Raw genomic sequence first — 11,983 nt, 5'->3', positions numbered from 1 at the left:
TACAAAGTGAGTTCCAGGACAGCCAGGGCTATACAGAAAAACCCTGTCTCGAAAAACCAAAAAAAAAAAAAAAAAAAAAAAAAAAAAAAAAAAAGGATAGAAAGAAGGAAAACGGCTGGGCCACGATACTGCACGCCTTTAATCCCTGCACTTGGGAGGCAGAGTTCCAGGACAGCCAGGGCTATACAAGAAATCCTGTCTCAAAAAAAGAAAAGAAAGGTAAATCTGTGAATATGGTCTCTGATGCTTTGCCTATGATATTTAGCTCTGCAAAGATGGCTTTGCTCCAGAGGACTGTCCACAGCCCTGTGGTTATATATTGACCTGCGAACTATAAGAGGTCTCCTTGCCTCTGCACTGTTCCCTTTACCATAGCCGTGTTCTGGATGGGAAGATGTGGTTAGGCATCTCAGACTACTTGACATGATAAGACTGCAGTACTGCCTAGAGCCAGGCCAGAGCTTGTGGGCAGGGTACAGTTGGCAGTGTGTCTTCCAGGATCCACGAGCTGCACTTCATGGATGAGCTGATTAAGGTGGAGGCCCACGATGCTGAGGTGCTGTGCCTGGAGTACTCCAAGCCTGAGACAGGTGAGCCCACAGCACGCTGAGGTCAGGCGGGCAGAGCCACAGGAAGCAGCAGCTAGTGGGAATCTTCAGTAAGAGCTCTGTTGCTAGACTCTGGACCACGTTGGCTTGGAGTCCACAAAGTAAGACAGCCAGGGCTCATGCTGGTCCCAGAACCTCATCAGGGCCCGAGGCGGCGTGTGAGTGAGGATGTGAGTAAGCTCGTTATCTGCTGGAGGGACGGACATCGTGCTCGGCATGCCTTTCAAAAGTGTTAAATTGCTACAGAAAGATTGCAAGGAGATTATAGCAAATACATACAGCCCTTTCATCTAGATCCAGGTTTTTCTTGTAAATGTAGTCTAACCCTTTGACTGTGCGTGTCTTCCTCTGCTTTTCTCTCCCGTTGGTCTGTGTGTATGCGAGTGCTACATGCAGATCAAAATAAGAGCGTTCACATTTTATTTTTTTGTGGGGTGATGTAAAAGTTCAGGCATAATGTCCCCTGCCCCTCACTCCCCTCAGAAGAAGACATCTGCATTTGTATGACTGTGCTAGCGGTGTGGCTCAGTGCTGGAACATTACCTATCATTGTAGATACCCTGGGTCTCATCTTGGTCACGTGTATTCATACATACATGCACATGTGTTTATATCTATTTATATGCACACACATATGGAACACTGTGCTACACTTATCAAATATGTGTATTCCACTTTGATACCATGACATTTATACAATGGTTCTTACTCAAATTTTGTCAGTTCCTAAGTACTGTCTCTAATAGAAGCATTGATTCTCATCTAGGTTCACATGTTGTAGCTATCTTGGCTACATTACTGTCTTTATTCTGCAGTACTTCCCAGTCTTAACTTGGTGTTTGGACTTTGGCTTTCTGCAGTGTACAGGCCAGTCATGTAGAGTTTCCCTCCGTGTGGAATTTATCTGTTTTCTTCATCTTTTGGTTCAGACACTACACTTGGAATAGCCTGCCTGTGTTGAGTGCTTTTGTGCTGCTGTAATCAAATACCATGACCAAAGATGATGGACAGAAGAGAGAATTTATTTTATCTCATGCTTCCAGAGAGAGAGAGAGAGAGCCCTATCCTTTATTTATGTCAGGGAAGGCATTTCCTGTGACAAGAACAGGACATCAGGTGATGATTTGTCTGCACACAGGAAGCAGGGAGAGCAGGAAGTAGGGTGAGGCTGCAAGTCCTACAGCTGGTCCCCAGTGACCGATACCCTTCCAGCAACAGGCGAGCTCCTGGGGGCTCCATTACCTCTCCATAAGGGAGGACCAACTGGGAACCACGTGTTCAACCACGTGACCTATGGGGCCATTTCTCATTCAGACCACCACACTGTCCAGTTTAGATGGAGTTAGATCCCGTTATGGCAAGACGATTCTCAGTACCAACCTTCATTCTTTCATCCTCCACACTCTGCCCACCAGATTCTCTTTCAGTGTCTCTTTCCTGAGCTAGCCCAGCCTCGGGCGGTGTTATAAAAACTCTACTAGGGGGTTGGTGAGGTGGCTCAGCGGGTAAGAGCACTGACAGCTCTTCCAAAGGTCCTGAGTTCAAGTCCCAGCAACCACATAGTGACTCACTACCATCCATAATGAGGTCTGACACCCTCTTTTGGTGTGTCTAAATAAATATTAAACAAAACAACTCTACTAGGTGAGCAGAGCAGGCAGAGCCTGAGAGCCAATAAAGGGAAGAAGGCCCAATGAAAGGATTGGCTGAAAGTGGTCAGCAAGGCCTGCCTGGGGTCTGGGTAGCCAAGACTCAGAGCTGGACCATGGTTTAAAGTGAGGCTAAGAGAATGCATGGCAGCCCACAGTAGGACTCACAGGAGTAGTGCTGTGGCATGCTTAGGTGCCTACTGCAGTTAAGTGTAGTGCACACACACAAGATTTGCCTTTACTGAACTGGGGGCTCTGGGAGAAGACTGTCTGGAGTCCAGGACCTGGCCTGTCTTGTTTTGGAGCAGCTTAGCTGAAGCTCTCGAGCCAAAGACCCCCTTCTCCAAGCATTGGACATCTCAGTCACCTGCTTATCTGGGAAGTAGAAACAGTGTTAACCCAGGCTTGTCCTGTCCACTTACAGGAGTGACTTTGCTGGCTTCAGCCAGTCGGGACCGACTCATCCATGTGTTAAACGTGGAGAAGAACTACAACCTGGAGCAGACCCTGGACGACCACTCCTCCTCCATCACAGCCATTAAGTTTGCTGGTAAGCTCTTCCCTCCCTCCTGCAGGCCCCCAGAAGGTGGGGCTCTTTGTTTGCAAAGAAGCACGGTCATGCCCTGTGGCCTGAGAGAAAGGAGTAGCAACCAGGGGAATCTAAAGACTGATTTATGAAAATTAATATCAATAATGCTACTTTAAAAGTGATTGGGAGGCCTCAGCAGTACTGGCTCACACCTTTAATCCCAGGACTCGAGAGGCAGAGGCAGATGGGTCTCAGAGTTTGGGGCCCACCTGGTCTACAGAGTGAGTTCTAGGACTGCTAGGGTGACACGGAAAAACCCGGTCCTGGTCTCAAAAAGAAAAAAAGGACTTGTTTTGGTTCACAGTTTAGGAGAAGATAGAGTTTTGGGTAGGAGGATATGACTGCAGAGTAGGAGACAGTATCCACAGTCAGAAACAGAGAGGTGTGTGCTGAGGCTACTCCATACAGGGCTGCCCCCATTCAGGGTGGGTCATCCGGCCTTGGTTAAACCTCTGCAGGTTTCCTCACAGACACCTGCTGTGTTACAGAGGTGGTTGACCTGGTAGTGCAGCTGTACCATCACAGAGGCAGAAGAGATGGCTCAGTGGGTAGAATCCTTTCAAGTAAGCATGGTGATTTGAGTTCCAATCCCTAGCACCCACATAAAAAGCTACCTGTAATCCCAGTGTTGAAAGTGTAGAGACACGAGGATTCTTGTGAACTCCAGCTTCAATGAAAAATGAAGACCTAGATAAAAAAAAAAAACTAAGGGGGAAGAGGCAGAAACGATGGTTCAGCTGGTAAAAGGTACTTGCTGCCAAGTCTGATGACCCTGGAACCCACATAGTGGAAGAGAGGAGCAATTCCTGCAGGTTGTCCTCTGACCTCCACATGCACACTATACACTGTGTGTACAGTAAGTTAATGTTAAGAAAAGGTTGACGGCGACAGGAAGATACCTGGTTGAGTCTTTTAACCTGTGGGAGCGTGGGCCTATAATCTCACTACTCGGAAGTGGAGATAGGTGGATCATGAGCAGCCCACGCTAGCCTCAGACTTAGTGTGGAGCTAACTAAGGATGACCTTGAGTTGATCTCACCTCTGTTTCTTAAGTGCTGGGACCACAGGCATGGGTCACACACACAGTTTTCACTTGTTGTGATTTATCTTACAGTGCTGTGGCCTTGAACGTACTAAGCAAGGGTTGTACCAGTGAGCTACATCCCTGGCCCTTAGTTGTTCTTGGTTTTTGTGACAGAATTTCCTATAGCCAAGCTGGCCTAGAATTTTGAGTTCCTCCTGCCTCGGCTGCCCAAGTGCTGGATTATAGAGTGCTGGGGTTACCAGTGTGCACCACCCCCCATGTCCTGTGTGCCCATGCTCTGCCCAGACCTGCCTCACACAGTGTCTTAGAAGGCCTCCCCACCAGTAGGAACCTTTCTGATTCTAATAGAGTTGTTCCCTTGCCCTGAAGTAGGATTTCCTAGCTTCCCATTTGCCTCCTTCCTATGTAGCATAGGGTATCCCTGCCCAGCCCCTTCTCCTCCTCTTCCAGGCACCAGAGATGTCCAGATGATCAGTTGTGGAGCTGACAAGAGCATCTACTTTCGCAGTGCCCAGCAGGTAAAGTGGGGTGGCCTCCTTGGGGACTAAGATCAGGATCTTGTCAGGGGTGCCCTCTGAAGGTCTTGCCTGCCCTGCCAGACCTCGGATGGGCTGCACTTTGTCCGTACCCACCACGTAGCAGAGAAGACCACCTTGTATGACATGGATATCGACATCACACAGAAGTATGTGGCAGTGGCCTGCCAGGACCGCAACGTAAGGTGAGGAGTTCCCTGTGCCCTTTGTTGACCTGGCCCCGGCTTGCTTCCAGCTTGGCCTAGTAAGATCTTGCTTGCTTGCTAACTGTCTTCCCCCTGAGAAGATACTGGCTGCTTTTTCTCACTGTTCATCTGTTTCTGGAGAAGCTGGTAAGGCTGATGGACCCAGCCTTTGTTTCTTAGATGTGTGCTTCAAGCAGGCGGGTATTATACCTACTGTGATAGCAGGTTCTTAAGAAGCTGGGATGAGGTCACTCGTCAGAAGAGCTTTATTAGGAGAGCCAGAGGCAGCCATGTGTGTAATATGACAGGGGTCCCAAGGCAGTGGCAGCCTTTCAGTTTCCAGAATATTAGGAGAGGCACAGCCTCATGCTAGTGTGATGAGATTCTTTTTTGTTTTGGTTTGTTTTTTTGGTTTGTTTGTTTTTTGTTTTACGAGACAGGGTTTCTCTGTATAGCCCTGGCTGTCCTGGAACTCACTCTGTAGACCAGGCTGGCCTCTAACTCAAAAATCCACCTGCCTCTGCCTCCCGAGTGCTGGGATTAAAGGCGTTTGCCACTACACCCAGCTGTGATGAGATTCTTAAAGGGAGAGAGAGCTGGAGCATTAGGAGTTAGTGCAGTCTATGGCGAGCACAAGAGAGTCAGTGGGAGACCCTTCCAGGCCCAGAGTATCAGGTCTAACAGAGGCAGCATTGAGGGGCCCCAAAAGGAGAGACGGGCCTTTCAGTTCTGTAAGACAAAGTAGATTTCTGAAGGGCTCAGGGTAGGAGGATTCATGTGCCCTAGAAGTTACAAGGCACTGATGAAAGTAGTTATAATTCAAGGTTGTCTCCCAGCTGTCTGAGAGAACTCAGCTCTGTAAGAGTTGCAAGGTCACAGCAGCTCTGCTCTGTAGCTGAGAAAGACTGCAAGAGGATAGAGCCTCTTCTCAAGGGGAGAGAGGGTCAGAGGATCCTGATCCTCATAGCAGTGTGTGCCTGAAATCCCAGCACTGGGGAAAAACTGGGGGTTCAAGGCCAGCCTTAGATACATAGCAGCAAATTGGAGGCCACCATGACCTACACAAAACTAGGTCTCAAAAGCTGGAGGAGGAGCTGCTCCAGCAGGCTTAGCCAGCAGCAGCCCTGCAGACTTGTGGCTCTCCTGGGTCTGTGCGGACAGAGAAGTCACAAACTCATAGCTTCCTTAACTGTCTCACTGGGCAGGAGAATGCTGCTGTCACAGTGGGGCCACAGTAGCCCAGCCCTCCATCATGAAGCTCAAAGTCCAGGAAAGTGCACAGTGGTCAGAGCTGATATGAAGGGAGCCTGTAGGAGGGCCAGGAGTTGTCAGGGTTAGCCTGGGGAGTGTGTTCTCTGCTTCCTTCCCGGGTCCTCTTGCCTGGGGCGAAGCCCTAAACTTGCTGTGTGAAAGGGAGTTGATGCCAAATCAACGGTGCTCCAGGACATAACCTCTCTGCTGGAGGCGGGGGCTCCCTCCCAGACGTCATGGAGACTGGAGAAGCAGAGGCTTCTAGAGCAGAGGGCAGCAGGGCCAGGAGGAAAGGAGGTGTCTTCTGCTCCAACATGGCAATCCCACTTCCCCAGGGTCTACAACACCGTGAGTGGGAAACAGAAGAAGTGCTACAAGGGTTCCCAGGGCGACGAAGGGTCCCTGCTGAAGGTGAGAATGAACCTCAAACGTACCCCACAACACAGCCCCACTCTCTGTTGTCCGAAGGTCTCTGTCCTTGGTGCTTATTAAACACTTGCACTGAACAGTGCACACTCAGACCTGGCTAGCCAAGGGTGCTTGAGTGGAGCAGAGGAAGGAGTCCTCTTGCTGAGTGCGCTGTAGTTTGGGTGACCATGGGGTGTGGCTGGAAGAAGCAGAGAGACTTTCAGTCCTTTCCTGGCTTGTAGGCACTTCTCAGAGACCCTGGCCCTAGGGAATTGCTCTTAGGTTAGGGTCCCTGAAGAGTTACCAGCTATACCTCAGGCTGACTGTGACCTTGGGCAGGTGTCAGTCCGTTTGATCGGCTGTCAAATGCAAATAAAAGCAGCTTCTATCCTAGGGTTGTTCTGCAGAGGGTTAAGTTCCCAGGCACTCAGTCCTTAGCCTGGGCCTGGCCACCACCATTTCTGCCCTGGTGGCTGCTAATTCTTCACCAGCAAAGTGAGAGCAGAAACTGCTGCCCTGAGTTGATTCCCTGTACCAAGTGTCCAAAACAAGAGAGGTGGTCACTCGGGGTGGTACTGAGATGTTTGGCTCAGGCATCCAAATTGGGATAAAGCATGCAGCTCAGGGTGACATGTGACTCTTCCCTCAGGTCCATGTGGACCCCTCAGGCACCTTCCTGGCCACAAGCTGCTCTGACAAAAGCATCTCCTTGATTGACTTTTACTCGGGCGAGTGTGTTGCCAAGATGTTTGGCCATTCGGGTAGGTGCCTGCCTGTGCCCTCTTTCCTGCGCCCACAGCCTGGCCCAGAGTAAGAATGCCCTCTCCTCTGCTTGCAGAGATTGTCACTGGCATGAAGTTCACCTATGATTGCCGTCACTTGATCACAGTATCTGGAGACAGGTAGGACAAGTGTGGAGGCTGCCCTGGTGGGCCTTACTCTAGGAGTAGGTGGGCATGCATCGTGGAGAGAGGGGCTCAGTCCTAGCATGCTGTGCTTTTAGCCCGTGTGGAGAGTGCTTCAAAACTTCTAGCTTACTCTCACTTCGGTCAGTATACACCTTGAGTCATTTCCAGCCCTAAGTTCCACCCCAGATCTGTCGTTTCCTTGTGATGTTGAGCAGGCCCTTTCCCTCTCTGAGCCTCAGTTTGCTCTGTAAGAGAGGTGGCCCCATCTGTCTGAAAGCACGATGCTGTACCCCGTCTATGGGATTGCTTGCTCCTGGGAAGGAGGGTTCTTGTTTCTCCCTTTGATTTACCAAGGTTCTGCCCAAAGCTCTTTTCCTTGAATCTTGAGGCCCCAAAACAGCCCCTAGTGAGCTGGAATGGCTGGACCTGAGCCAGGATCCAGAGCCCTTAAACTAAGCTGACAGGGCATCTGTGGAGTGGGATCTTTCTTAGGTATGGTGATGTGGGGGACTCCGGACTCAGCTGTGGCTGTGGCTCCCGAGTGGACTTCCTTCTGTTTTGTGCCCTGGTCTTTGCAGCTGTGTGTTCATCTGGCACCTGGGCCCGGAGATCACCACCTGCATGAAGCAGCACTTGCTGGAGATCAACCACCAGGAGCAGCAGCAGCAGCCCAAGGACCAGAAATGGAGTGGCCCTCCCAGGTCCTGCCAGCCCCAAGACCAGTCAAGTGGCCAAGGCCAAGAAAGCCCCGGCTAAGCCCTCTTTAGCCTTAGCCTGTTGGGAATGTTAGGCTTTGAAAACAAAGTTCCAAAAACACACTTAGGAAAGGCTTTAAAGTGCAGAGATCTCATGCTTAGAAGGCCCTCTTACCCTTCAGCACAGAGCTGGTCATTCACTTGCATGAGTTCCCTAAGCCTTTCTCAGACTGTTTTGGAGTAAACTCCCATAATGATTTTTAATACAGTCTTGTCAGCTAGCCCAGACTGTCCTTAAACTCAAGGCAGTCCTCCTGCCTCGGCCCCTAGGTATTAAGATCATAGGCATGAGCCACGATGCCTGACTCAAATAATGATTTGAGATTGAAGGTGTTGGTGAATGCTCGTTTTAGCAGGAATGTTTATAGATTTCTTTTCTGCTCTGGGTCTATTCCTGTCTGGCTCCCACCCTGAAGCTTTGCCAGGGCTCCACGTAGACTCCCAGGTGCCTGTGAGAAATGACTGGGCAAGGCACCACGGGAATGGGCCCTCGTTGGTGCTGTAGCTTTGAGCCTAATCCCCTGCCTTGTGGCTACCAGCAGTCATAGCTAAACCTTTGCACAGACACGGGTCTAGAGAAATCCCTCTCTCACACCATTTACCTACATTTCTCTCCTTTCTGTTTTCCTTCCCAAAGCCAGGAGACATACACATCCACAGCAAGTGAGATTCGTTCCCTGAGCCCTGGGGAGCAGACAGAGGATGAGATGGAGGAGGAGTGCGAGCCAGAAGAGTTGCTGAAAACACCATCCAAAGACAGCTTGGACCCAGGTTAGGGAAGGGGACCAGTAGCCTTGGGTCAAAACTGTTAGTGTAATACTGAGCTCACGACTGTGGCTGATGTAACTGAAAAAGTGAATCCTAGCCAAGGTTTGCTGGGTCCAGGTAGGCATGTGATACTAAAGGGAAGACCCTTTCCCACTGAGTGTTGTGCACCTGCCTGTTATCCCAGCATTTAGCTACATAGCAAGTTGAGGCTAGCCTGGGCGTTTAATCCCAAAAGATCCCTGAATTCAAGACCAGCCTGGACTACATAGGAAGTCTATACATAGCAAGTTCCAGGACAGCCTGTACTACATGGAGAAAACCTATCTCAAAAAGAAATTTTGCCAGGCATGGTGGCACACTGCTTTAATCCCAGCACTTGGGAGGCATAGGCTAGTTGATTTCTGAGTTTGAGGACAGCCAGGGCTATACAAAGAAACCCTGCCTCGAAAACAAACAAACAAACAAACAAACAAACAAAAACAAAAAAAAAAAAAAGAAGAGAAATTTTGCTGAGTGTGGTTGCTCACTTAGGATGGAGGGGGAGGATTGCAAGTCCCAGGCCAGCCTGAGCTACATAGTAAGACTTTATCTCAAAACCACAAAGATGAGGGAGATCTTTTTTTTCTCCATCCTCTGCCCCTGCTTTCTTCACTCTGCCTTTATGCATAGGCAGACTGTCCATTTTTGAGGGGAGAAGAGGCCTCTATCAGCTGTCGGCGTATGGAACGCTGCAGAGAAGTGGGCACCCTTCCTAATTCTCAGGCAGAGTTCTGGAGTTGTGATTTGTGCTCCGGAAGTAAACTGTGGCCCGTGACTCAGTCAGTTGCTGTGATGGGCCAGATCCTGCAGGCTAAGGCTTAAGTACCTGAGTAAGGCCAGGCAGTGGTTGAGGACCAAGCAAACTTCCCCACAGGGTTTCCCAGGGAAAGGAGGGAGCTCTTGTTCTGCCCAGGGCGAACACCAGCTCCATTTGATAAAAAGTGAGCTGTGTCCCTGCTCCCCTGCAAGATGGCTGCTCAAGGTCCAGGCATTAGTGCTGGCTGAAGAGGCAAGACAGTGTTTCCTAAGAATCGCCCTTTAAAGATGCTCCCAGCAGACCTATAATCATGAATGCTCAGGAGGTTGAGGCAGGAGAGCAGAAATCTCAAGACCTACCTGGTTTACAGAATATGAGCCTGGGAACCTGTCTTTAAGAAAGCTGAGGAAGTAGCTCGGTGGGCAAGCGTTTGCCTGGTGTGTGTGCGACCCTGGGTGCAGGAGCACACAAGGCATAAAGAGGAAGCCTTTTCTCAGAAGTCATGTCTAGGCTTTCCATTATGCCTCCAGCTGTAAGAGAGGCTGGAAACAGACAGAATGGTGGCTCTCCCAAGAGACAGAAGGACTTCGGCTTCCTAATACATAATAGCAGTGTGAGAATTTAGCTGGAAAAAGCAGCTGTGATTTTTCTTGTTATCTCCCATGCTCCCAGTCTGCTGTTCCACGCTGACCACTAGGCTGGTTTAGATTGTCGGCCTTTCCCTGAACACTAATATTCTGTGTACATTGCAACACATCCTGTTATGGATGTAAGGGAATCCCAAGAGTGCTCTAAATTCAATTGGTTGTGCTATCCAAAATGGTGTGTGAGGCTCTGCTTACTTAACCCCACACTGCGATACGGATTGAACTCAGGGCCTGCACATGCCAAAGCTAACACTCACAGCCAAGGCCCACCTGTGGCCCTGGTTTTGGTCTTTTGCAAACAGGCTGTCACTTTGTAGCCTGGGCCACCCTGGAGCTTTTGCTCCTCCTGCCTCAGCCTCCTCAATGCTGAGATTATAGGCACGTAGCAGTACACTCAGCCCCACTCCAGTTGGTGAGTCTGCTAAGTAACAGTATACCTTATTTAAATTTTCATTTCTCTGACAATTAGTGAGGTTGAACATCTTTTGACCCTCCTGTGGGTTCTTGTGCCACCCCTTTTGGAGAAAACTCAGTTGTAAGTGTGGTCCATTCATCTCTGTGGTTGCCTGACGCATCTTCGTGTATCCATGTGTCTGCAGATCCTCGATGCCTGCTGACCAATGGCAAGCTGCCACTCTGGGCAAAGCGGCTGGTGAGTGTCCTGGGAGGATGGGAGGTTTAGTGGCTGCCAAGGGAGCCCTCCCTTCCCTTCAGGAAGTCCTTTCTCCTCTCCATGTCTCCTTTCTGTGGAGAACCCATCTTCCTTTCAGCATCAGCTGAGGCAGCCCTTGCTTCAGGCAGCCATCGGCCCCACCCTTGCCACTGTTCTGCCATTGGAGGTGGCACAGGGGCAAGGGATAGGCCTGCTCTTCCAGGCCTGCTGTCCTGCGAAGGGAAGTGGGAGAGGCCATGTACCCCACCTTAAGGAAGTAAGCCACGTAGTGTGTGGGAGCGGGTATATGCAAGAGAGGAAATGACACTAGGAAGGAGAGTTAAGATTGTTCAGGATATCAGTTTAGTGCCAAGTGGAATCTGCTGAAGTTTCCAGAACTTAAGGTAGTGACAGGAAATAGGCCAAGGGACAGGCAGGTAAGAGGCCTGGAAGAGAGGCTGGGGGCTGGAACAGAAGGAAATGAGTGGACTCTAAAAGGATTTCAAAGATGGGGCCATTCAGTTGGATAGAAGGGAAAGAAATACTACAAAGATAGTGGTAGGGTGGAAGGAATGGTTGCTTGTTGCTATGGATGAGGGACAGGCTTGGAGCCCGTGAGGAGAGACTGGTAGCAGAACCCTGGCCTTTAGCCAGAGCTGTGGTACAGGCCTGTAATCCCAGGTGTTCAGGAGACTGATGCAGGAGGATCACGAGGTCAAGGCCTGTGTGCACTGAAGAATGAGGAAAAGACCACCCTGGGCAGCTTAGGAAGACCCCTAACTGGAAGTGAAGCAGTAAGGCGGGCACACACCCAGCATTTGGGAGGAAGGGGAGGAGATGTGGAGTTCTCAGGAGTTCAAGGCCAGCCTAGGGTAAAAGCGACTGTCTCTTAACAAAGTGATGGGTTGGAGGTGACAGAGATTGTTGGCATTTGTGATGCCCTCGGCTGTGGCGATGCACCTCTCAAGCCCCAGCACCAGAGGGTAAAGACAGGATTAGGTCATCCTCTGCTACATAGCAAGTTCCAGGCCCGCCAGGGGGTACATGAGGGCATGAGACCCTGTCTCAGAAACAAACAAAATAAGAAGTGGTAACAAAGCCGGGCGTGGTGGCGCATGCCTTTAATCCCAGCACTTGGGAGGCAGAGGCAGGCGGATTTCTGAGTTTGAGGCCAGCCTGGTCTACA

General features: G+C 50.2%; 1 protein-coding gene across 4 annotated transcripts in view; it reads left to right on the top strand.

The window, feature by feature from the left end:
- Nucleotides 1-11,983, top strand: part of Wdr62 (WD repeat domain 62) — a 40,427-nt gene that overhangs the window by 21,912 nt on the left and 6,532 nt on the right. For all 4 annotated transcript variants that reach the window (XM_029479685.1, XM_021166570.2, XM_021166569.2 and 1 more), the window contains exons 12-21: nt 499-590; nt 2,682-2,807; nt 4,342-4,409; nt 4,491-4,612; nt 6,199-6,274; nt 6,921-7,032; nt 7,110-7,173; nt 7,758-7,880; nt 8,572-8,705; nt 10,745-10,797. In XM_029479685.1, the coding sequence (XP_029335545.1) occupies nt 499-590; nt 2,682-2,807; nt 4,342-4,409; nt 4,491-4,612; nt 6,199-6,274; nt 6,921-7,032; nt 7,110-7,173; nt 7,758-7,880; nt 8,572-8,705; nt 10,745-10,797 (970 nt within the window). The remainder of the gene's footprint in view (nt 1-498; nt 591-2,681; nt 2,808-4,341; nt 4,410-4,490; nt 4,613-6,198; nt 6,275-6,920; nt 7,033-7,109; nt 7,174-7,757; nt 7,881-8,571; nt 8,706-10,744; nt 10,798-11,983) is intronic.

Source organism: Mus caroli, chromosome 7 (genome assembly GCF_900094665.2).
Source record: "Mus caroli chromosome 7, CAROLI_EIJ_v1.1, whole genome shotgun sequence".
In the NCBI taxonomy this organism is placed as follows: domain Eukaryota; kingdom Metazoa; phylum Chordata; class Mammalia; order Rodentia; family Muridae; genus Mus; species Mus caroli.
Note: the sequence above shows the minus strand (reverse complement) of the source record. Positions and strands in the feature narration are given on the sequence as shown.